This window comes from Capra hircus, chromosome 5, assembly GCF_001704415.2.
Source record: "Capra hircus breed San Clemente chromosome 5, ASM170441v1, whole genome shotgun sequence".
NCBI lineage: Eukaryota > Metazoa > Chordata > Mammalia > Artiodactyla > Bovidae > Capra > Capra hircus.
Window position 1 is genome coordinate 109,473,530 of NC_030812.1, and position 25,693 is coordinate 109,499,222.

The 25,693-nt window shown below is 49.7% G+C and overlaps 1 protein-coding gene across 2 annotated transcripts; it reads left to right on the forward strand.

Annotated features, from left to right (window-relative positions):
* Positions 9,753–24,785, forward strand: LOC102184324 (DNA dC->dU-editing enzyme APOBEC-3C). 2 transcript variants are annotated; one of them, XM_013964351.2, is made up of 8 exons: positions 9,753–10,039; positions 11,526–11,682; positions 15,110–15,389; positions 15,560–15,674; positions 22,080–22,236; positions 23,155–23,422; positions 23,684–23,799; positions 24,533–24,785. In XM_013964351.2, the coding sequence occupies exons 1-8, from the start codon at positions 10,026–10,028 to the stop codon at positions 24,542–24,544; spliced, it is 1,119 nt and encodes a 372-aa protein (XP_013819805.1). In that variant the 5' UTR covers positions 9,753–10,025; the 3' UTR covers positions 24,545–24,785. The 2 variants fall into 2 exon arrangements, with proteins under 2 accessions (XP_013819805.1, XP_013819804.1); XM_013964350.2 differs by having other exon boundaries at positions 23,684–23,818; positions 24,533–24,779.

A 25,693-nucleotide genomic window follows, 5' to 3' on the forward strand; every position in this document is an offset into this window, starting at 1 on the left:
TGATCAGCCAACCATCTTCACACCCAGATCTGTTAGTCCTGGATTTTCTGCTAGAGTTTCATTCATTTCAGTTACTTCTCCTGCGAGAGGAGATCAGAGTTCACTAGCAGCTTTCACACTTGTCAAAGCACTGAATTCCTCTTGTTTGTCCAATTCCAATTTGGTCTCAACTTTGTAAGCAGACTACAGTAATAATAATTTAAAAAAAAACTCTCAAAGCTTCCTGTGCAAAATTGCGGATTCCCCCTGTTCCAACACCGTTTTCAGTTGTTACCCATTCATGCTTGTCGTGAATGTACACACCCAACAGCAGAGAGGGGCCTCACAGCGGCCGCCCGTCGCCCCCAAGGCCGCGGTGGGCTGGGCGCCTTGAGCGCAGATGACGCCCAGGCTGCAGACCCCGGCCTGCAAGCTCCGCGCCGCTCACAGCGCCATCTGTTGGCGTTATTCAGTAGCTAAGCCACGTCCGACCCTTTGCGACCCCCGTAGACAGCAGCACGCCAGGCTTCCCTGTCCTTCACTATCTAGCTCGCCTTCTTTCCGTGCTTTGTATAAACACACTCCTCCCAGAACCTATGGAGTCTGGCTTCTGTCACTCACTTATGTTTGAGGTTCATCCATTCTGCTTACCATCAGTTCTCACTGCTGGAGAGAATCCCATCCGGTTCTTCATCATCTATGCGGTTGATGGACATTGGCTAGGGGCACAGTGACCGTGGCAGAGCTTGGGAGACCATGAGGAGCCCGAGGGGAACAGAGAATGCGCGAGCCCTGAGGGGAAAGAACACAGTCCTGATGAATCTGGGCTCGGGCATTCTCTGTTCCCCTCGGGCCCCTCATTGCTCAGGCGTCTGTACAACCAATCCCATCCATCCTTTCCAATCCTATATGGGGATAAGCGCTCATATTGGTCCTAATTTGTATTTTCCTGGTGTTACTGAAGCAAACTTGGGTCCATGAACCCACAGTCAGTGAAGGCAGTCTACTGAGACCCGGTCGTGATGAAGGAAAGGGCAGAGCTTATCGCAGATGCCAAGCAAGGAGTCCAGACAGCCAGTGCTCAAAACACTCCAACTCTCCGATGACCTTCAGATAAAAAATTTTCAGAGACACGGTGAGGGAGGGCATCACGCAGTGCGTGATCAGCTCGTGGACATTCTTCTGAATGGTGGGTGGTGAGGTAACTGGGAATCAACATCATTGACCTTCTGGTTCCAGTTGATCTGGGGTCTACATGCTCGTGGGCAACATACAGTTAACTTCTTCCACTTGCTGGGGGTTTCAGTATCTGCAAAACAGCGCAGAGGACATGGCTCAGAATATTACCCATAGCCCTCGGGGAGATGCTAAATGCCCCTGATTTTGTTTAATGGCTAAACTATTATATTATTTTGTCTTGCTTGACTGTTGTCCATTGTTTCTGCATTTTCTCACTTCTTCAATTAAATTTATTCTTTGGAACTCAGGAAGACCTAGGAGGCTAAAGATTTTCTACAGACAAGAAAGAGGTGGGTGGAAGACACGGGGTGGGGTCTGGGGGAGCCTGCTTGGTTACACTAAGGAAAGATGAAAACAATGTGTTTGTTTACTCTCTTGAAGGGAAATCCTGTCCCTCTCACTCTTTCTTCCTGTAAAATTTGACTTGACCAGCTTGCTACTGGCTTTCCTATTACAGATGAAGTTCCATGACCTTGCTCGAAGATATTTGCTAATCTTCCTAAACACAGAATAATGTAAGACAGAGATGAGGGTCCCCTCGCTCCACAGCAGTTATAAGAGACCTTGCTATGTCATAGAAGTAGTTCTAAGCACCAGTTCAATGACTCTGAACATCAGATGGAATCTTCTATTCACGGAGCATCAGTGTTGATTTCGGGGTTGTTGGACTCTTGTGAATGCTGGTAGCTACTACCAAGTAGAACAGGGTAATATTGGGAGTAGCTGGAGTCAGCTGCCTGGGTTCCAACCCTGTCTCCACCACCTGCTGGATTCTAACACTTGACAAATTACTTGCTTCCCTGGTAGCTCAGCGGGTAAAGAATCCGCCTGCAATGCAGGAGATTCCTGGGTCAGGAAGATCCGCTGGAGAAGGGTCCCCTCTGTGCTTCAGTCCTGTCTTGTAAAATGGAGACAGTAATGGAACTTCCTCATGGGAGGAAGGCTTGGGTGGCTGGGAGGTGGCTGGGAGGCTTAAATGCCTTTGTTTATATTTATAGCTACACATATTATGAAGAGTGCCTGACCCATTGTAAGCAGTATACATGTGTTTGCTGTTATCCATTACTAGAAATCTGTCTCTGAAAACAGAGCATTAAACATTGTCACAAAAATGTTGTGTAAGACCCATACACCGACAGCATCGCTAAGAGAAGGTATGTATGTGTGTCTGACTCTTTGCAGCCCCTTGGACTGTAGCCTGACAGACTCCTCTGTCTGTGGAATTTTCCAGGCAAGAATACTGGAGCAGGTTGCCATTTCCTGCTCTGGGATATCCTCCTGACCCAGGGATCGAACGGAGTCTCTTGTGTCTCCTACATTGGCAAGCAGATTCTTTACCACTAGCACCACCTGGGAAGCCCCAAGAGAGGGTCAGTGAAAGTTGCTCAGTCGTGTCTGACTCTTTGCGACTATACAACTGTATAGTCCATGGAATTCTCCAGGCCAGAATAATGGAGTGGGTAGCCTTTCCCTTCTCCAGGGGATTTTCCCAACCCAGGGGTCAAACCCAGGTCTCCTGCATTGCAGGTGGATTCTTTACTGTCTGAACCACCAGGGAAGCCCAAGAGAAGGTGAAGGAGACCTAAATACATAGAGAGAGGTACCATGTTTGTGGATGGGAGGGTTCGCTATTGTTCACTGGTGTCAATCCTACAGGTTCCATGCAATCCCAATCCTGCCCCCTGGTGGTAGCTTTGCAATGTGTGGGCTTGGCCAGGCCAAATGACATTTCCCAGAGTTCCATTCCCAGAAGCTTTGGACCAGGCCCTGAGAGGACTATCCTGGCTGGTTTCCAGGGAGGACGTGAAGTGGCACCTCTTCTAGGTGCTCATGTGTTGATGCGCTGACCAGACTCAGCACGCTGGTGTGAAGCAGTAACTGTGCCTGCAGCGGCCAGGACTCTCCCACATCCCCCTGGTCGCATTTTTATCTCGCTGAAGAAGGGCCCTAGCAGAACACCCAGACCACTGAATGATTGTAGGGGTTTCTGTTCACCCTCATGTGCTCCACAGCTCATACTGAGGGTCCCAGCTTGTTCTCATTCACCCACACTTACACCCGTCTTCCCTTGCCAGCTGCTTTCTTGCAGACTTCAGCATCAGACATGAAGACAGCATCTTACAAAGACTACTTAGCCAGCCCCCACAATTCCAGAAAGTAGGAGTTCTGTAGGAAACCCTTATATGTGCCACGTGAGCCAGGAGTCCCACCTCTGGCTATACACTGGGAGGAAATGAAATCAGTGTGTCCGCGAGATAGCTTTGTGAGGCATTCCACGTTCACTGCACCATCGCTCACAACAGCCAAGACAAGGAGACAACCAAAGCGCCCATCAGTGGGAGAGTGGATAAAGGAGATACTGCAAACACACACGCGCATATCCTGGAATATTATTCAGTCGTGAAAAGAAGAAGATCCTGCCATTTGTGACAATGTGGGTGAAAGCGGATGACGTTGTACTACATGAAATAAGCCAGAGAAAGACAAAACAAAGTATGTTATCATCCATGTGTGAAACTTCTTAAAAGTCAGACTCATAGAGACAGACAGTATAATGGTGGTTGCCAGGGGCGGTGGGGGAAATGGGGAGATGCTGGTCATTGGGTACAAATTTTCAGTTATGAGTAAGTTCTGAGGATGTAATATACAGAATGGTGACTATAGTTAATAATCCTGTATTGGAAACTTGTAATTTGCTAGAAGTAGATCTTCAGAGTTCTCACCGTACAAAAGGTGACTCTGGATGTGTTAACTTGAATGTGGTCATCATTTTACAGCATATATGTGTATCAAATCATCATGTTGCATATTCTAAATACATACAATTGTATTTGTCAATTATATCTCAATAAAGCTGGAAAAAAGAGAAGTCCTTATATGAAATGTGTGTATCACAGATGCCCTGACTCTCGGTTGAGCCTTGACTAATGACTGCATCCCTGAAGTGTTACCCTCCTCCATCAACTATCCGAGAACATTAGTAAAATCGTAATGCTCATTCTACTTTGTGTGAGATGTTTTTGCTTCTTGGGGGATGTGATGAAGGCTGAGCCCTGAGTGTCCCTGGTACCAGTGGACAGTTGGATATTGATTTCCAGTGGGTTCAAACTAGGGCATCAGGATCTGAATTGGATCCCGGCTTTTACCTAAACTAGCACGTTGCTAAATAATTCATGTGTTAAAGACATATTTAGAACTCATCAATCATTCAAAACAATAGACAGCAAATTTGTAGAATATAATTGAGCAGTACTTAAGATAAAATTTATCTCATAATATGCATGTTTTAGAAAAGAAAAAAATTGATATCTGAGGCTTAAGTGATCAGTTCAAGAAAAGGGAATAACGAAAGGATTAACATCAAAACCTAGTACATTGAAGCAGACAAAGCTGAAAAATCTCTTCAAAAAAGAGAGAAAGTAAAAATAAACTATATTATGAGTAAAATGGAGTCATAGTCATAGACACCATAAAAAGTCTCTGTACCTTTTATAGAAGTATATGTCAGAAGATACTACTATGAACACACATCAATAGACCTGAAAAATGAGGCAGAATGAACAACTTTCTAGAAAAAAAATGATAGAAATTATGCCAACAGAAAAAGAACACATGAGTTAACCCTAAACCATGTAAAGAAATGCAATTACTAGTTTAAAAGTTCACAAAAGCAATCATATCGTGTTAGCAGCCCAGAAAGTTTTATGCTGAGTTCAATCAACCCTATAAGTATCAGAACTAAACTTTTTTAAGAAATGAAAAAAAAAAAAAGTTAAGCTTCCCCTAGTTGATTTTGAGTCGTTACAATAATCTTGATTTTAAAACAAAGAAGAATGTGAGAAAGAAAAGCTATAACCATATTTGTTTATAAACATAGATGTGAAAAGCCATAATTAAATTGTTAGCAAATATTCATGCCAAGGAAGACTTAAAGAATATAAGACTTATGGACTTCCCTCGTGGCTCAGTGGTTAAGAAGCTGCCTGACAATGGAGGGGACACAGGTTCGATCCCTGATCCGGGAAGATCCCACATGCCTCAGAGCAGCTAAGCCCATGTGCCGCAGCTCTTGGTTGAGCCTGTGAGCTCGAGTCTGGGAGTTGCAGCTACTGAGCCCACAAGCTGCAGCTGCTGAAGCCTGAGTGCCTTAGAGCCTGTGCTCTGCAACCAGAGAAACCACCACAATGAGAAGCCCTAGCAATGCAGCTAGAGAGTAGCCCCTGCCCCCTACTACTACAGAAAAGCCCGTGCATCACTGAAGGGCCAGAACAGCCCAAAATAAAGGATACAGGACGTGTAATATTTATCTCCCTAGCTTAGAAGAATTTTCTTGGGACCTCTCTGGCAGTCCAGTGGTTAAGACTCTGAGCTTCCACTGCGTGGGGCACAGGTTTGAGCCCTGGTCAGGCAATTAAGATCCTGCATGCCTTGCAGCATGGCCAAGAAATGAAATTAAAAAAAAAAATTAGATATCTGCCTCATATCATACACATGCATGGAAAAATGGATACATTTGAAAACATTAAAAATTAAAACATCTACCTATGGAAAGACTTCATGAACTAAAAGCCTAGTCACAGATTGGAAGAGAGTATCAGCAATGTGTATAACTGACAAAGGATTACTGTGCAGACTATTTAAAAATTCTTATAATGCAATAAGGAAAGACAAACTTCCTACTAGAAAACAGACAAAGGATGCAACCAACAATTCTAGGAAGGGGCAGGAAATTATGAGAAGACACTTGGTCTCCCTAGAAGTCTGGAAAATATAAAATAAAACCTCAATGAGATAGCTTTTCACATTTCATCAGGTTGGGGAAATGAGAGGTCTCATAACACCAGTACTGGTGAAAATATGGGGAATTGAAAGGTTGTTGCTGACCCATGAAAAGACGCTGGATTCTTGGCCTCCGGAAGAGAAGAATTCAATCTGGAGCCAGAGAAGAGGCTTGATCACTCAGAGCTTTTGTGCAATCGAGTTTTATTAAAGTATAAAAAGGATAGAGAAAGCTTCTGACACAGACATCAGAAAGGGGCAGAAAGAGTACCCCCTTGCTAGTGTTAGCAATGGAGTTCAATTCAGTTCAGTTCAGTTCAGTCGCTCAGTCGTGTCCGACTCTTTGCGACCCCATGAATTGCAGCGCCAGGCCTCCCTGTCCATCACCAACTCCCGGAGTTCACCCAAACTCATGTCCATCAAGTCGGTGATGCCATCCAGCCATCTCATCCTCTGTCGTCCCCTTCTCCTCCTGCCCCTAATCCCTCCCAGCATCAGGGTCTTTTCTAATGAGTCAACTCTTTGCATGAGGTGGCCAGAGTACTGGAGTTTCAGCCTCATCATCAGTCCTTCCAATGAACACCCAGGGCTGATCTCCTTTAGGATGGACTGGTTGGATCTCCTTGCAGTCCAAGGGACTCTCGAGAGTCTTCAACATCACAGTTCAAAAGCATCAATTCTTTGGCACTCAGCTTTCTTCACAGTTCAACTCTCACATCTATACATGACCACTGGAAAAACCATAGCCTTGACTAGATGGACCTTTGTTGGCAAAGTAATATCTCTGCTTTTTAATAGGCTATCAAGTTGGTCATAGAGTTATATACCTTCTAATTAGTCATTACAATGAATCAAAAGAATGTCTCAAGTTGGTGAAAATTTTACCAGACCTACTCCCATAATTTACATTTTAGGATAACAAGATTAGAATTTAACAATAGAAAGATCCTCCAGACCCACTCCCATAATATACATTCTAAAATATTAGGATTAATCAGAAGGTTTTCAGGAAGGAGAAACTGCCCTCCAGCCGGATACATTGTTGCTGTATAATCCCTAGAACAGAGTTTAAACTGAGTTGTGTAATTGACTAAGGAATGTAGAGGGAAAAAGAATTTGTCCTTTTCTCCTCCTTGAGAATTCCAGACCCCTAATCTCCACTTCGAGAGCCCCAGACCCCTTTCTCCTCCTTGGGGACCCTGGACTTCTTCTCAATCTGCCTAGGAACTGACTCTCTCAGAATGGTAACATTTTTTGTTTCTTCTGGAAGGGTCTGCTGGTACTAGAGCTTTAGAAAATAACTTGGGAGTTTCCCTGGTGGTCCAGTGGTTAACACTCTGAGCTTCCAAGGCAGGGGGCCCAGGTTCAATCCCTGGTTGGAGAACTAGATCCCACATGCTGCAACTAAGACCTAGCCCAGCCAAACAAATAGGTAAACTTTTTTTTTTTTTTTCAGCAATTTGGCAGTGAGTGCCAAGTAAGGCATTTTATTCCCACAAGGAGATGTCCATCCTCTAAGGGCAGCAAAAGCCCAGCTAAAACAAGCCATGTTCCAGGCCTCCGGGTGAGGTATTGTAGCAATGAACACGACCTCTGGGAAGGCAGGTGCAGGGCAGTTTCAGCTCTGGGTGTTAAGCAGCAACTAGCGTATTGAGAGCAGTATTACACCGTCATTGTCCAGGCGGCAACCAAAGCAATCTTGTGGGTTACAGGCTGGTCTGGGCTAAAAGTCTGTGTCACTTGTGCACAGTGAACATTTGTGTGCAAATTTGTATGTTGAAGCCCTGTTTTTGAGTCCAAACTCATACTGCTCTCCACGGTATATGCTGATAAATTGAGAGAAGAGGTGTCGGGGCAAGGAATAGTGACTGTATTAGGAAAGCCTGCAGACCAAGAGCACGGTGGACTAGTGTCCCAAAGAACCACCTTATCCGAGTTAGAATTCAGGCTTCTTTAATCCTAAAAGGGGGAGGGGGGATGTCGCTGGTTGTTGTGAGAATCCTTTGTTCTTGCAGCTGTCCAGGTAAATCTGGTCCCCATGTTCCTGTAACCCTCCAACAAGATAGCTGTTACTTTCTGTTCTGCAACTTTTAATCTCTATGCGAATGGGAAAGGGCCTTTAAAGGTCAGAGGCTGGCTGGAGACTGGTCTGTCACATATAGTCCTGGCTCTAGGCAGCATTCTTATATCCGTGTGTGTCTGTGTTTAATCTTTATTGATTGATTTTCCCTTTTTTTCGTTTTGGCTGTGCTGCAAGGCATGTGAAGATCTTAGATTCCCGATCACGGATTGAACCCTACCGTGGTGGTGAAAGCGCCAAATCCCAGCCACTAGACCACCAGGGAACTCCTTGACTTCCCCCTTTTCAAAAGTGCCAACAAAGTGATATTTACAAAAAATCGTGTGGTTAGTCTGGGGCCAGCATCCACCACTCCTGCTTTAGAGTGGGACCCAGAACCTGAATCCATGGGAAATTCCAAGCAACATTGGTTTAAAAGGCTGCAGAGCCAGCGTGACTGAGTGCAGGCTGCAGAGGTCAAGGGTTCGAGCTAAAGGAACAGATTCAACCTGGAGTCAGGTTTGTTCTTCTCTGTATAGCCCGAACACCAAGCAGGCTGGAACTTGGAGGTGGGAATGATTTCGGATGCGGTCAGGAGCAAACGGCAGCACCCGGCAACTGGAAGCAAGATCTTCATTTTCCAGACCAGGAGTCCTAACCCCTGGACCACAGGAGTCAGCAGGTAAGACTAAGGTTCCTAGTCTTGCCTGCCTAATCAAGAATGAATTCAGGCAAGGAGGCAGAAGGTAAAGAGTAAAGTAAAAAGGTTATTGAAAAGAAGAAGTACATTCAGAAAGGCATGGGGGTGAGCTCAGAGAGAGAGAAATTAGCAACTTTGGGAAGTTTAAATCCTTTATAATAAATCCTTCATAAAAGGGCAGTTTTCCAGGTCTATGTCTTCCCTCAAGCCAATCGCCTTACTTTGTCCTCCCTGGTTAATTTGTCTCAGGACCCTCCCCTGGGGTGCACACGCCCACCCTAGCCAAGTTGGATCTTGAAGTGAAGGCTTCTGGGAGGAGCAAGACTCATCATGGCTTGGAATTATCCTCTGACTTTTGATTCCAAGGCTTCCCTGGTGGCCCTGGGTCGGGAAGATCTCCTGGCAAAGGAAATGACAACCCCCTCCAGTATTCTTGCCTGGAGAATTCCAAGGACCGAGGCGCCTGGCGGGCTACAGTTCATGGGGTCGCTAAGAGTCAGGCAACTAAATACTTTTCTACTTTCTTTCTTGACTCCAAGGAGAGTTTCTGTGTTTGTAGGGTCTCCTCTGTCAGACAGGGTTTTTTTCCTTTCATTGTCCTTGTCGTGATTATCCCCTTGAGGGACGAGTCAAAGATTGGCTATTGACCCTGTAAATTCCTTAACTGGAACCCACCTATCTCTTATCTCAGGAAATGCAACCAGAAGGGTGGCTTATTGTAAATTTCCAACCTGGAGCCCACCAGTCTCCTTCCTCATAAGGGCCACACTCCCTCATGGCGTCCATTAATTCAACAGGCAGGTGTAGAGCGAGGCGCAGATTTGGGCTGGGTGAGGGCGTAGGGTGGAGAGGGATCCAGCCTGCCCTCCCCCGGTGGGAGCGGGGCCGCGGTCTGCTCTCTTCAGCCAGGGTCTGGCCCATCCCCCTCTTGGGCATCTTTACTTTCTCTTTCCCTTTGCAGTAACGTCAGGTCCTACCCCATGGAGGGGCCTGGCCCCATCAGAGGCTGAGCTCAGCCAAGAGGGAGGGCCCAGGGGAAGGTGGATCTGAGCCTGAGGAAGCAAAGCACCCCGGGGGCCCTCCCACCCGGGGCCCTCCTCCCACCCCCGGTGCCAAAGCAGGAAGGAGGGCGGGCTTCCGCAGAGCCGGCCTGGGAGGTCACTCACAGATAAGGGGTTTTTCTATCCGAGAGTCCTGAGAGAGGAAGTGGAGCCCCCGCACTCAAGACAAAGGCCAGGGCTGCAACCAGCCTGCGGAGGCTACAGCCAGATGCCCTGGATCAGGTACTGCTGCCCGCCCGCTCTGTCTACTGGGCCCCCTCTCCCGAGGTCTCTAGGGCTGTGTCTTGTCCCTCAGCCTCCTTCTCCCTGAAGTCTCTGCAGCTCCAGCCCCGTTCTTTTTTCCCCCTCTGGCACCTTTTCTGAAAGGACCCTCTCCCACTTGGAGTCTGCCCTGTTCCGGGGATGGGGCGCCCACTCTTGCTTCGAACTGGCCCCTCCCACACCTCCACGCCTCTCTGAGGGTCCTCTGGCCCAGCTCCCAGTCTGAAATGCTGTCGGGCGAGTTCTCTTGGCCAAAGGATGGCTGAAGCAGCTGGTGGATTGTGTTTACAGCACTCCGATCCATTTTCTCTACTGTTTAGACCACTGTAAGCACAGTGTGAGAATACTTTTCTGAGGCAAGTAGAGACATCCCTTCTTCCAAGGATACCTCAGCTCTGAGCAGAAAAATAAATGGTTTTATTTACAACCATTGGTTTAAATAAATCCATTAAATGGTTTACAACCTGGCCACACCTTAGGTGACCACGCTTCACGTTTATACCTGTACCACGAGCCTAGAATCGAGGAAAGATCAGAGGAAGTGCTCCTGTTTTAAAAGTGAGAAAGAAAGAAAGCCACATCCAAGACTTCACATAGCTGCAAGGTCACAGATGGCACAGCAGGAAATGGCCTGGTCTGGCCCAGCTCCATCACTTATTGCTGTGTGACTTGGGCGGGCTACTTGCCCCCTCTGTATCCCTGCTTCCTCCTCTATAAAATGGGCTTGGCTCCCGTGGATTTTGGGGGAGGAGTCGATGAGTTCAGATACAGGGAGCAGTTGAAACAGTAGCCTGAGCTGGTGAGTTTAGGTGTTAACCTCACATTAAAAAACTGAAACAACTATTGATACCATGTATAAAATAGATAACTAAGGAGAACCTACTCTACAGCTCAGGGAACTCCACTGGGTGCTCTGTGACAACTTAAATGGGAAGGAAATCCAAAAGAGCTCGGATGCATGCTTGTGTATGGCTGATTCACTCTGCCGGACCATAGAAACTAACACAATGTTACAAAATAACTTTACTCCAACAAAAATTTACACAAGCAAACAAATGCACAAGTGAAAAGTCAGGGGTGAATGGAACTGAAATGTCAAAGGCTATTATTTTGTAGTGCAGAGGTTTTTATTACTTTTTTAATGTTTTACTAATGGTAGGCAGGAAAACTGGAGTGGGGATTAGGGTGCTATAGGAAAGAGCAGAGCCTGGGCCCCAGGGGGAGGCGTCACCCACCCTGCTGACCCAGCATCGTCTCCTCTTCCCCAGTCTTCCTTCCTGCCTGCAAAGGCAGCAGGAAATTCCCAAGGCCCAGGAGGGTTGCTGGGAAGCTGAGCACCAAGAGTGGCCAGGGTGTTGCACTCAGGAGACACCAGCTGGGAGGAATGCCCAGGTAGAGGTGGAAGGGGGCGCTTTCTGCATTTTCTCTTTTCTCTTTTTATCTCCAGCGACCACGTGGCGAGGTTAGATCCTGAAACCTTCTACTTCCAGTTTCACAACCTACTCTATGCCTATGGGCGGAACTGCTCCTACATCTGCTACCGGGTGAAAAGATGGAAACACCGCTCACCTGTCTCCTTCGACTGGGGGGTCTTTCATAACCAGGTACGGGCCCCAGGAAACTCATCGCATTTATTTGGTGCCTTAGAATTGCAGATTCAAGTGCCGCTGGCATTGTGTCCCGCCAAGGGAGGAAAAGCCCGGGAGCAGGGAGTGGATGGGCAAACTGTCGAAGTTTCAGGATCCTTGCACAAGTCGTTTTCCCAAAGTTGTGACCGGGGGATATAATCACAACTGCCATTCATTCGTTCTCAGACTGTGTCATGTCAGATACTAGGAAAATTCCTTTCGCAGTGTGTCCAGTTTTTATCAAAAATGCAGTTATAGGGACATCCCTGGCGGGCCAGTGGTTAAGACTCAGTGCTCCCAGGGCAGGGGGCATGGAAAACTAACATCCTGCAAGCAGTTTGGTGGGGCCTAGATAAATAAAAGAATGCAGATATAGCAGTGATGGGGCTTCCTGGATGGTTCAAGCCCTAAAGAATCTGCCTGCAGCGCAGAAGATGCGGGACACACGGGTTCTTTTCCGGGTTTGGGAAGATCACCTGGAGAAGGAAATGGCAGCCCACTCCAGTATTCTTGCCTGGAAAATTCCATGGACAGAGGAGCCTGGTGGGCTACAGTCCTTGGGATGGCAAAGAGTTGGACAAGCAGAGGCACACCGCAGTGATAGTGTCCGATGTCTTTGCCCAGGGTAATAGTTCCAATCTAGTTCCTGTTTTGGTGTCCCTCTGTCACAGGTAATATAAAGGTTCATAAGCCAGTTGATAATGTGGAGAAAATTGTAATCAGTCCTATGCCATTTGGAGGCTCTCAGGGAATTCTGTGTCTTTCCATACATTTTCCTAAGTCCTTGGCCTGTGAAGTCTCTACTTGACGCTCCTGAAACCTCATACTGGATGGCAGTTGACATCCCACCAGGCTTTGTTTAGAGTCTGCTGGTGGTGGGTCTCTGAGTTGTCATCGAGCTTGGCCTTTAGCTTTGGAGGAAAGCATGTGGGCCTCCCTGGTGGCTTGGTGGTAAAGAATCCGCCTGCCAGTGGAAGAGATGCAAGAGACATGGGTTCCATCCCCGGGTCGGGAAGGTCCCCTGGAGAAGGGAATGGCAGCCCACTCCAGTATTCTTGCCTGGGAAATCCCATGGACAGAGGAGCCTGGCGGGCTACAGTCCATGGGGTCACAAAAGAGTTGGACACGACTTAGCGACTTAACAACAATGACGTGTTTAGGAAGTCTGGTCTATTGTGTTCCAGTGCCGATCAGACCCTAGTAGCTGCTCTGCTGGTTGGGTCCTCGCCTGCCACACCCATTCCGCTTCTGAGCCTAGGGCTTGGGATCTCACAGGGGAGACCCGCGACCTTCATCCTGCCTGTCAGCCAGCTGGCTTTGAGCACATGGCCAGGTCTCCTGGATGACCACTGCAGCATCAGCAGTGCCTAATAAGTCCACTGTCCTGCGGCTCCTGTGTCAACATCTCACCAGTCCTGCAAAATGTCCCCCACCCACCTGCAGCCTTTTCAGAACCTGCCTGGGGAAGGCAGCTGTCATGGGCTGGGTGGGGTAGGAGTGTGTGCCATAGCAATATTACCCATCAAAATATAATCCAAGTCATACATGTCATCTGACTTTTTCTACTACCCAGTATTCAAAAGGTTAAGAGAAATCGATGAAATTAATATTGATAAGGTATTGGGCAATGCAGTCATCCCTCTGTATGGAGCGGGAAGTTGGTTCCAAGAACCCTGCTAACACCAAAATCTGCAGATACTGAATTCCATATGTAAGGTGGCATAGCATTTGCGTATAACCTACCCACATTCTCCCATATACTTTAGATTATCTCTAAAGTGATATCTGATACAATGTAAATGCTACATAAACATTTGTAAATACGATGTAGATGTAAGTGAAAGAGGAGAGTGAAAAAGATGGCTTAAAACTCAGCTTTCAAAAAACTAAGATTATGGCATCCAGTCCCATCAGTTGATGGCAAATAGATCGGGGAAAAGGGGAAACGGTGACAGATTTTATTTTCCTGGGCTCCCAAACCAGTGTGGATGGCGACTGCAGCGAGGAAATTAAAAGACGCTTGCTGCCTGGAAGAAAGCGTATGACAAGCCTAGACAGTGTATTAAAAAGCAGACATCTCTTTGCTAACAAAGGTCCGTATAGTCAAAGCTATGGTTTTTTCAGTAGTCATGTACAGATGTGAGAGCTGGATTATAAAGAAGGCTGAGCACCAAAGAACTGATGCTTTCGAATTGTGCTGGAGAAGACTCTTGAGAGTCCCTTGGACTGCAAGGAGATCCAACCAGTCAATCCTAAAGGAAATCAAGCCTGAAAATTCACTGGAAGGACTGAGGCTGACCCTGAAGCTCCAATACTTTGGCTACCTGATGCAAAGAGCTGACTCACTGGAAAAGACCCTGATGCTGAGAAAGATTGAGGGCAGGAGGAAAAGGGGACAATAGAGGATGAGATGGTTGGATGGCATCATCAACACAATAGACATGATTCTGAGCAAACTCCGGGAGATGGTGAAAGACAGGGAAGGCTCGAGTGCTGTAGTCCATGGGGTCATAAAGAGTCAGATACAACTTAGCGAATGAACAAGATATTATGTAAATTGTTGCCAGCCGGGCAAATTCAAGTTTTGCCTTTTGAAACTTTCTGGAATTTCCTTTTTCTGAATAATTTCAATAGGTGGTTGGTTGAATCCACAGATGAGCAGCCCTCAGATACAGAGAATTGACTGCATATCTAAGCTATATGCTTATATGTATTTTCTAATGCATAACTAATCTAAAACTTCATGAGATAGTTTGCATTCTTTTTTGTTCATACTAAGTCACTGAAACGAACTGTGTTTTTTATTTTTAATATTTATTTATTTGGCTGCTCCAGGCCTTAGCTGTGGCATGTTCTTTTAGTCACAGCATACAGGATCTGTTTTAGTTGCGGCCTGTGGGGTCTAGTTCCCTGACCGGGGATTGAACCCCACCCCCCTGCATTGACAGCGCGGAGTCTTAGCCACTGGACCACCAGGGAAATCCCTGACCTGTGTATTTTCACACCTGCCACACATCTCCCTTCACTCGAGCCACACGTCAGGTGCTCTGTAGAGGTGTGTGGCTGGTGGGTTCCCTGAGGTGCAGGGCAGCTCTGTGAGCCTCCTGGCAGACAGCACCCAGGGAACCAACCTGGACCCCAGAGGGCCTGGCACAAAGCCGGACTCAGGATACTTTTAGAATGAATGCTTGAGAGGATGGATGTTGGGATGAATGGATGACTGTGGGAAGGGACAACTAAGGAAGAAAAGAAGGGAGGGGATGGATGGAGGGAAGGGATAACGAGTAAGCCGCCTGCCTCTGGGACACCAGCCCCTGACCCCTCCTCCCCCCACCACCGCCCCGGCCACATGGCCCGCTCTGCCGCCAAGAACAACCGCGCTTTCCTCCTCTGTCTCTCCCAGGTCTATGCTGGGACTCACTGCCACAGCGAACGCCGCTTCCTGTCTTGGTTCTGCGCCAAGGAGCTGCGCCCTGATGAGTGTTACCACATCACCTGGTTCATGTCGTGGAGCCCCTGCATGAAGTGCGCCGAGCTGGTGGCGGGCTTCCTGGGGATGTACCAGAATGTGACGCTGAGCATCTTCGCCGCCCGCCTCTACTACTTCCAGAAACCACAGTACAGGATGGGGCTGCTCGGGCTGAGTGACCAGGGAGCCCGTGTGGACATTATGTCCTACCGAGGTGAGAGCAGAGGGGGCTGGGGGGCTGGGCGAGGGGAGGGATAGGGGGCGCCTAGAATACCCCCCAAGGAAGGGGGGAGTGGGAGGGGAGCCTGGGGAGCGGGGAGGAGGGCCCAGGGCACAGGGAGGACAGGCCCAGCTCAGACAGCTCTGCTTTCCTCTTTATCTCAGAATTCAAATACTGTTGGAAAAAGTTTGTATACAGTCAGAGGAGGCCCTTCAGGCCTTGGAAGAAACTGAAGAGAAATTATCAGCTGCTGGCTGCAGAGCTTGAGGACATTCTCGGGTGAGGGCTTCCTTAGCCTGCCCCTTACCCCGACCCATGGCCTCCCCCTCACCTCCGCCCACCGTCACCTCCCTTCTCAGCCTCCTCTTTCCCCCGGTCCTGCCGGGCCCCTGCCCTTGAACCAACCTGTCTTTCCTTGGTCCTCTCTCCTTTCTTCCCCCAGCGTCTCCCTCTCCCCTAGCAAGGGGCCCCCGCCTCCTCCCATCTCACGCGCTGACCCAACCTTGTTACTGAACTGAACATAAGTGGGTGTGAACATGTATACATGTGAAAATGAGATTGGAAACAACAACCCTGAAGCCTGACCTGACTAATCAGAGAACGAGGATTCCTGATGGGAGTGACTGTATTCATTCGCTAGGGTATCGGCAACAAAACTCCACAGACTGGGTGACTTAACAAGAGGCATTTCTTTTCCTCGGTGTCATGGAGGCTAGAAGTCCAAGCCCAAGGTGATGGCAGGCTGGGTTTTCCTGCGGCCTCTCTCCTTGGCCGCAGGTGGCTGCCTTCTTGCTGTGTCCTCAGATGGCCCTTCTTCTGTGCGTGACCTCTGGGGAGCCCCTGGTGTCCCTCTGCGTGTCCCAGTCTCCTCTGCTTATAAGGACGCTGGGGCTTCCCAGCTGGCGCTAGTGGTAAAGAACCCGTCTGCCAATGCAGGAGACGTTGGAGATGCAGGTTCAATCCCTGGGTCAGGAAGATCCCCTGGAGAAGGGCATGGCAACCCATTCCAGTATTCTTGCCTGGAGAATCCTCTGGCCAGAGGAGCCCAGTGGGCTACAGACCATACTGTTGTAAAGAGTCGGACACGACTGAAGCAACTTAGCACACATAAGGACATCAGTCAGATCAGAGTAAGAGTCACGCTAAGACAGTGGTCCCCAACCTTTTCGGCACCAGGAACCAGTTTCATGGAAGACAGTGTTTTTGCACGGACTGGAGGGTTGAGAAGAGGATGGTTTGGGGATGATTCTCATAAAGAGCGTGCAACCTAGGTCCCTTGATTGCACAGTTCACAGTAGGGTGTGCACGCCCGTATGTGCAAGCTAAGTTGCTTCAATCATTTCCAACTCTTTGCCACCCCATGGACTGCAGCCCGCCGGGCTCCTCTGTCCATAGGATTCTCCATGCAAGAACACGGGAGTGGATGGCCAAGCCCTCCTGCAGGAGATCTTCCCGACTCTGGGACTGAGCCCGAGTCTCTTCCGGCTCCTGCATTGGCAGGGGTTCTATACCGCTAATGGCACCTGGGGAGCCCTGTCTGTGCTTCTGTGAGAGTCTAATGCTGCCCCTGACCTGATGGGAGGCGGAGCTCAGGCAGTAATGTGAGCGATGGGAAGCGGTTGTAAACGCAGATAAAGCTTTGCTCGCTTGCCCACCGCTCACCTTCTGCTGTGCAGACCCATTCTAACAGACCACAGACAGGTACCAGTCCATGGCCCAGAGGCTAGGGACCCCCGCACTAAGAGCTTGCTCTTAATTCAATCACTGCCTTCAAGGTCCTGTCTCAGTTACGGTCACATTTTGAGGAAGTGGAAGTGGGGACTTCAGAATACGGATTTGGGGCTCACAGTTCAGCCCCTTCAATGACCAAGGGCATCTCTGAGCTGAGCAGGCGCAGTGACAGCAGGATCCTGGTCCTGTGTGTCTCTCTCCAGGTTATGCCCCCACCCCTTGACCCTGACTCGTCTGCTTCCATTCTAGACCTTGGTGCACCCACAACCCCACTCTCACCCCACAGTCACTCTGACATCATCACAGCCCGTGCTCACTCTGCTCATTCCTGGTCCCATTCCCACATTGCTGCCAGCGATGAAGCGCTGAGGATGGTGATGGAGAGTGTGTTTGGGGGGTGGGGTAGTTAGTGATTAAGTTTACATTTAAATAAGCCTTTAGGGGAAAAAGTAGAATTGGGCACGGATGGATTGAGACGATCAGAGATTCTCCCAAAAGCAGAACAGACAGTGGGAGGGCCGCCAGGAGTCAGGTCAGAGACCACAGCTCGGCTGCTCAAGGTAGACCACAATGTGAGTGTCTGGCCCTGTGATTGCGGAGCCAGCAGCCACATAAATGCACCGAGGAGGAGGAGCTCGGTGGAGATTCCAGAAAGGGTGGCGGGAACTGTGGCAAGCGGTAAAGAGAGTAAGCTCCTGATGAGCGGGGTTTCTGGGCCACCAGAGGCCCAGGAAGCACCAGCAAGTGGGAAGCTGTCGGTTTGGAATCTGCCATAAAGTCCTCGTGGAGAAGGTCGGGGGTCCCACTCCTTTTGGCATCTGGCTGTGAATTGTCAGTGGCAGCAGATGCTTGTCCATTTGCTCTCCCCTCCTGTTTGCACTGCTGCCTGGGGGTCCTGAGCAGAGTCCCGGGGGGGGGGTGGGTGGGGGGGGTCCCTGGCTGCTTCAGCTCATCTGCCTCGATGCCCTCCCTGTCGGTGTTTCCTTCAAGGAAGGAGGCACAGACGGACCCGCCTATGGATGAGGCACTTCCTGATTGTCTCCAGCATTAAAAGGGCCACAGTGGCCAGCTCCAAATGTCCTGCTCCCAGCAGGCCTGCGTCTAATTGGCTCAAAATGTCCCACTCCAGCACACCTGCGTCTCAGCCCATCTCAGGCAGCTCACGGGGATCTCTAGGGCCGGGCTGGAGGATTGCTGTCATTAGGGAAAGGCCAGCAAAGGGTTTCAGCCTTCTTGTCCACCCTTCCTGCTTCTCAGGCCAGGGACAACTCAGCTCTGAGTCTGACCAACACTTCAGTGTGCAGATCTGATCAGTCTTCCCAGAAGGACACAGATCGTTCTAGAATTTTCCATTGGCTGTGACCCTGGGCATTAGGACAAAGGGAAGTAAAGGGCACAGCATTCTTATAGATCCTCTAACTTCCTACTCAAGCTCTTGTTACCCCCGAGGCCACACCAGGGCCTGTGGGGCAGAAGGGTGGGTGTGCAGGGTCTGTGTGAGGGAAAAGTTGACTTAGGAGTCACATCTGTGTGTAGTCTAGACCGGAGGTGGCCGTGACTGCTCTAAGACCTCCTCCCTAGGTTTCCCCTTTCCCCGGAGCTGCTTTTTCATCTGGAGGTCTTGACATGACAAGGGGCAGCTTACCCCTTCTTTTGTACCCACCCTCTGCCCACTCCTTTTAATGGAACAATGGGGAAGCAGGAGGAGGGAGCCGGGCCAGGCCGCCTGGACAGCTTTCCAGTTCTTTCATTTATTTGCTGTGTGACCTCGAGAGAGTGTCTTGGCCTCTCTGTGCTAGGACCTCATCTAAAATGTCAGGATAACGATCCTCCCTGCTCGAGGCTGTTGGGGCACTGGGGTGGCTGATGGTGTACAGATATGCCCAACACAGTGCTGGAGGTGAAGATTTAGAGTGCTGACCCCCAGTGCTCCTTTTCCACCCTGCCCAGAGTCTTGCCAGGGTACTAAATGACAACAAAGTGCCAAGCCGGGGTGGGGTAGAGAGAGCACCAGCCTGCCCCTCCCCCAGTGGGAACAGCCTCTGTCTTGCTCTCTACAGCCAGGGCCTGGCCCAGCCCCTCGCCAGCATCTTTACTTTCTGTTTCCCCTTGGCAATAATGTCGGTCCATCAGAGGCTGGGCTCTGCCAAGAGGGAGGGCCCCAGAGAGGGTGGGTCTGAGCCTGAGGAAGCAAAGCACCCCGGGGCCCTCCCACCCCTGGTGCCAAAACAGGAAGGGGGTGGGACCTTGGCTGAGATGGCTGGGAGGTCGCTTTCAGATCAGGCGCTGTCCTAAAAGCAAGGGTCCTGGGAGTGTCTATGACAGAGGGCTGGGCTGGATCAGGCCTTCCTGGGCAAGGAGATTGTGTTTGGACTCCCCAAACCAGGTAAGTCAAGAGCCCGGGAGGAGGAAGAGGATGGAGAAAAAGAAAACCAGCCTAGGACTTCCCACCTCGGCTTCTCCAGGCCAGAAGGGCACCTGCCACTCAGAAAGCTGTGGGGAAACATTCTCAGATAAGGGACTCTCCCAAGGCCAAGGGCAGCCTGCTGAGAGGGAGGTGGAGCCAGAGAGCCCAGTGCCAGGGCAAGCCGAGACTGCCAGCGGGGCTGGAGCCAGGCTGCGGGGAACAGGTATTGATGCCAGTTCTTCTCTCAGCCTCGGGCTCTGCCACCATCCACTCCCAGCCCTGGGTTCTCTCTCTGGCTCCTTCCCTGCAGGGCTCCACTTCTGTTCCTCCTCTTGCCTCAGACTCCCAGCCCCGCCCCTGCCACAGCCTGTCTGTCTGTGTCCCTGGCCATCTCTCTGTCTGGCCCTGGCCATATCCCATAGACATGGCCCCCAGGTCTTCCTGAAGCTTTCTGTGCCCCCTCAATCCTAGACTTTAGGTTCAAGGATGATTGAAACAATGTCTGGAGTCAGCTACAAAAGCATTTTTGTAAAACTATTTTAAAGGCACAATTTTGCAAAAGAATACTCTCATTTCTACTCTGTGGAGGGAAAACTCTCCAAGATAAGAAGATAGCTCATTTCCCATGAAGACACTACCAAGTGTGAAAAATTCAATTGGTCTTTAAATACTTCTTAAAGGTTGTTTCTGTCACACCTACAGTTTTAGCTATTCAAGGTCAAGGTGCAACATACGTGCTATGAAGATAAATCCTCTTGTCTGAAATGTGAAGGGTCTAAGCCTTGAGTTGTCTGGGTGTCCCCAGGACAGGGGAGTTTCCCAGGACGTGGAGACTTCAGGGCTAAAATCAGGAAGACTCTGGGCAGACGGGGCAGTGGTTGTCTCGGATGTGCTGTAAATGGGATTTCCCTTCTGGTCTGGCCGCCAGTTCCCCTCACCGGGAGTATGAACTTTAGGGGAGGTCAGTGGCGGGTAACAAAAGGTCACAGTCCAGAGACGGTCTCTTTAGCAGTTGCTTTCCAAACCCACCTAAAGTTTTACTGATTAACACGAGGGATGTTAGGTTTCCATTGATGAGATAGGTTTCCACTGGTGAAATCTGTGGCTTTGCTAATTAGAATGCCAGATACCAGAAATGGTTTTTCATTGGTGGAACCGGTGGTGTTTCAGTGAGTCAGCAGGAAATATGGCAAAGCTTTTCCGGCCTTGTAGGATAATGTTACAACCCAGGGTCCAGGCTGTGAGGGCATCCTTGGTTTGGTTCCTGTGTCCAGATGCCAGTTCCGATGCTCTGAGGTCACCTGTGTCTGACGCGATGATAGGCCAAGTGACATTACCGTGGATGGTGGGTCCAAAAGGACAGTGGTCTGAGGCCATCAAGCCTCCCAGGCTTGTTCAGGTTGGCATCTGCTTGGCCTTGAGTGTCCACTTGCGGTGGGGCTCTGGCCAGAGCGTGTCTTCCTACACCTCCCTGGGGTCTGGCAGGAAGGCTCCTGGTTGTATCCACCTGCTTCAATTTGTGCAAAGCCAGCAGCATTTATTGAAAAGAAATGGGATTTATTGAAATCCCATGGACAGAGGAGCCTGGCAGGCTACAGTCTATGGGGTCACAAAGAGTCAGACACGACTTAGTGACTAAACTCCGAAGCCCTGGGGGTGTCTGGTCTACAACCCATCTCCTCTGGCCTCAGGCACCCTGATCGGATTCTGATCAAGATACAGATGCTTGAGGAGGGTGGGGTTAATGAGTGAGTGAGTGAGTGAAGGAATACCTAATGAAGGGAAGACGGAGGTCCTTTCCTTGTGCTACGGGCAAGCTCACATACTAGAACCTGGTGGTTCTGCATTTCCACATGGGCTGGGCCACTTTGCAATGTATTACATGAAGGAAAGCAAGATACGAAATAAAATACTTTACAGAGTACAAGCGTAATGGGCGGGGGGAGAAAAAGCTAAGTGAGTGCTTCCACCAAAAGTGTCTGTGGCAACACAGCCTTGGTGACAGCAGGTTTTCCTGGTCATGTACCTCTGTGCTCTTTCTACAGACAGAAGTGCGATACACACACTTCAGCCAAGAGCGCAAAGAGTTAAAGGGAAAACACCAGCTTCCATCCCCCCACTCCCCAAAGAGAATGGGTTCTGATATTAGACACAGGATTGAGATGCTTGTGGGACCTACACAGAGGGGTCTGGGGCTCAGGACAAAGATGTGAGAGCCGAGGAAGGACATGCCGTGTTCAGCTCTCGGGGCACCCCTGCCCCACCCCAGCCCAGGCATCCTACCTGCGGTGTCCTCTAGCATGGACTGGAGTGGGGGGATCTCTCAGGTCAGAGGTGGGAGGTGGTCTCTGAGGTGGGAGAACTCATGCTCTTCGTCTCCCTCCCCGGTCTCCCTGGTCAGCCAAGAAGGAAGAGACCCTCCCATACCTCCCCTTAAGGGCCCAGGTGAGCCCAAGGAATTGGGTTCAGAATATAACCGAGCCTAGGGTGACGCCAGAGAAAGAACACTCTCTGCCTCTTGGATTTTCTCCTTCCTTGTTGCACAGAAACACAATGAATCTGCTAAGAGAAACGCTGTTCAAGCAGCAGTTTGGCAACCAGCCCCGGGTCCCACCACCTTACTACCGGAGGAAGACCTACCTGTGCTACCAGCTGAAGCAGCTTGACGACTTGACGCTTGACAAAGGCTGCTTCCGAAACAAGGTGCCAATCGGGTCCTCCAGGTGCAGGGCAGGCAGAGGCTGACCCCATCCATGCAGGGGGATCCCAAGGCTTGGCAGAGGCTCAGTTAACCCAGCTTCCCGGGAACGCTCCACCTTCTTCCCCATCCCCAGGCCGCCACAGAAGCCCTTCCCTCCAGCACAAAGTCTTCCTGCTCCTCTTTGAGAAGTTCGTGTTTTCTCATCCTCCAGGGCTCAGCTCAGTCATCACTCTGGGAAGCCAAGCGCTCTTCCAAGGACTGAGCACCTAACCTCACCTGCAAGATCTCCATCACATTTCTGCCTTTCTGCTCACCTTTCTACCTGTCTGTTCCTCCTGTCTCCCTCCCTGACCTGCTCCTTGGTACCCTCAGGTTCAAACATCTCCAGACAACCTCCTGATTGTGTCCAAACACCAGCTCACACTCTACCTGGTGGCTCAGTGGTAACGAATCCACCTGCCAATACAGGAGATGCGGGTTTGATCCCTGAGTTGGGGAGATCCCCTGGAGAAGAGAATGGCGACACACTCCAGGATCCTTGCCTGGGAAATCCCATGGACAGAGGCGACTGGGGGGCTATATATCGTCCATGGGGTCGCAAAGAGTTAGACACGACTTAGTGACTAAATAACTACGAAGTCTGGGGGTGTCTGGTCTACAACCCATCTCCTCTGGTCACAAGGACCCTCATCAGGTTCTGATCAGGATACAGATATGTGGGGTTAATGGATGAGTGAGTGAGTGAGTGAAGGAATACATGATGAGCGAAAGGAGGTTCTTTCCTTGTGCTATCGGCAAGCTCACATACTGGAAAGTTCACAGGATAGAGCCCCTCATCCCCAACTTCACCCTCCACGTGTGACGTCCGGCCTCTGCCTTCTAACCAGCCCTTCCTGCTCTCTGTCCGATACCCTTTCCAGAGGCAGCGGCATGCAGAAATTCGCTTTATTGACAAGATCAACTCACTGAATCTGAACCCGAGCCAGAGCTACAAAATCATCTGCTATATCACATGGAGCCCTTGCCCGAACTGCGCCAGTGAACTGGTCGATTTCATCACCAGGAATGACCACCTGAACCTGCAGATCTTTGCCTCCCGCCTGTACTTCCACTGGATCAAGCCGTTTTGGAAGGGGCTGCAGAAGCTGCAGAAAGCTGGGATCTCAGTGGCTGTCATGACCCACACAGGTAGGAAGAGAGACAGAGCTGTCAGTGGCCTGGAGGTTCTGCAAGTTCCAAGTACGAAAGGCACTGAGTGGGAGAGGGAGAAGAGGGGAGGCTGGGCAGGAAGGATGCAGGCCCAGCCAGGACTCAAGGTGTGATACCACCTGGAAGGTGAAATTCCAGGGAGAGGAAGAGAAAGGAGGGGGAAGGAAGGAGGGAACCTGGGTTGCTTGCTGCTCCTCTGCCCTCGGGGCCTGACTCTATTTCTCTCTCTAATATCTCAAGAGTTTGAAGACTGCTGGGAACAGTTTGTGGACAACCAGCTGAGGCCCTTCCAGCCCTGGGACAAGCTGGAGCAATACAGTGCTAGCATAAGGCGAAGGCTCCAGAGGATCCTGACAGTGAGAAGCTGGCCCTGAGGCAGGCCCTGGCCTCTCCCCTACTCCCTTCCCAGCTTCAGCCTCCCCACTTCTGTCTTCTGTCCTCTCCTTGCTGGCTCCCACCCCCCACCCCTTTCTCTTTTCTCATGACACCTCCCCTCGGCTCCCTCTCCCAGGCGTTTGCAGTTCCTTCCATGTCTCTCTCGATAGACCCTTTTAGTTTGTTTGTTTGCTTCAAGTCTTCTTTGTGGCTTCCCCGATGGCTCAGAGAGTAAAGAATCTGCCTGCGATGCAGGAGGTCCGGATGTGATCCCTGGGTCAGGAAGATCCCCTGGAGAAGGGAATGGCTAGCCACTCCCTTGTTCCTGCCTGGAGAAGTCCATGGACAGAGGAGCCTGGCACGCTACTGTGGACTACAGTCCATGGGGCCGCAAAGAGTTGGACACGACTGAGTGACTGACGCTTCTCTGTGGCACGCAGCCTCTTCGATGCCCTGCAGCATGTGAGATATTAGTTCCTCTACCAGGGCTCCAACTCGAGTCCCCTGCATGGGAAGGCAAACTCTGTATCGCTGCACCACCAGGGAAGCCCCTTAAAAATTCTCGTTAGCGCTCTGTTTCCCTCCAGGCCTCCAGGGCACACTTGAGTTCTTTCCCTTTGCATTTCCAGTCCCTGCATTTTCAGCATCACCTCTCCTCCTCTACCTCCCTCACAGTTTCCTGCCAATCAAAGCTTTCTCATTCCTCTCTCACAGGCGCCAACTTAGAAAAGATCTTCAGAGGCTTGAGCATCAGACTCTCATCCCCTTTTTCATGAAGAAGTGACTCAAGATGACAGTTCCTGGGGCATCTCAATGCTTCATGAACTGCTGACTCTCCAGATCGAGTAACAAGCTCCACGGGCATGCCTGACCCTCTCCCAAGTCCAGAGTCCTTTCTTCAGTTTTCTAAGTGGGAAAATATTTTTTAATTGAAAAAAAAAAGATAAATAAAGACAATTTGAAAGTCTGTAAAACTTTACTTTCTAAAAGGGTTAGGTTAGGATTAGTATTTCCTTCATTAAACGATGAGAGGAGCCTGGTAGGCTACAGTCTATGGAGTCGCAAAGAGTCAGACATGACTGAACGACTTCACGGTCATGTTCACAAAGAACTTTAGTGGTACAGCACTAAGGAAAAATTTGCTTTAGAATTCCTAGTAGAGTCTGGAATAGTGGGATCATTTTGTGGTCCAACTATGCTCTATTCCTTCTCTGTATCTAACATTTGTCTAAATAAATAAGATAAGGACTTCCCTGGTGGTCCAGGGGCTAAGACTCCTTGCTCCCAATGCAAGGGGTCAGGGTTTGAGCCCTGGTCAGGGGACAACGAGATCCCACTTGCCACAACTAAAGATCCTACAAGCCAAAACAAAAAGACCCCATATGTTACAACTACGACCTGGCACAGCCAAGCAAAATAATACTTCAAATGTTGTTAATAAGTAAAGTAAAACTTTATCGCATGAAGTTGACCGCAGACTTGACTGGGGAAACAACACACTTGAAACTGTGTTTTCGTGTTCTTGGTTGAAGCAACAGACATCCCCGACCAACTGAAACAGAAAAAACATTAAAGAGAAAGGTGTTGGATGGTTCACAGAATCTCTAGGAAAGATGAGGAACTAGATTTGGAGGCTTCACTGCCAGGAAGCCTCCAGACTGTGCTGCTAGCTGGTCTAGTGACCAGGACTGCTGATGACGACATGCTTTACCCACAGCAGCTGGATACTAACAAAGAATCCCTGCTTCGACTGCCCCACTGCCAACAGTCCCATCAGGATGGAGGAAAGGGATAGGAAACAGTTACAATAATGAACACAGCATAAGATGAGAAGAGTAAAATCTAATGTTTTACACTGAATGTGAACCGAGGGGC

Excerpts from the sequence above, each read along its gene's own strand:
- LOC102184324 (XM_013964350.2), top strand. Across the intron at positions 11,683-15,109 it reads GGGGGGTCTTTCATAACCAG|GTCTATGCTGGGACTCACTG; the intron begins GTACGGGCCCCA and ends TGTCTCTCCCAG. Across the intron at positions 23,423-23,683 it reads GGCTGTCATGACCCACACAG|AGTTTGAAGACTGCTGGGAA; the intron begins GTAGGAAGAGAG and ends TAATATCTCAAG.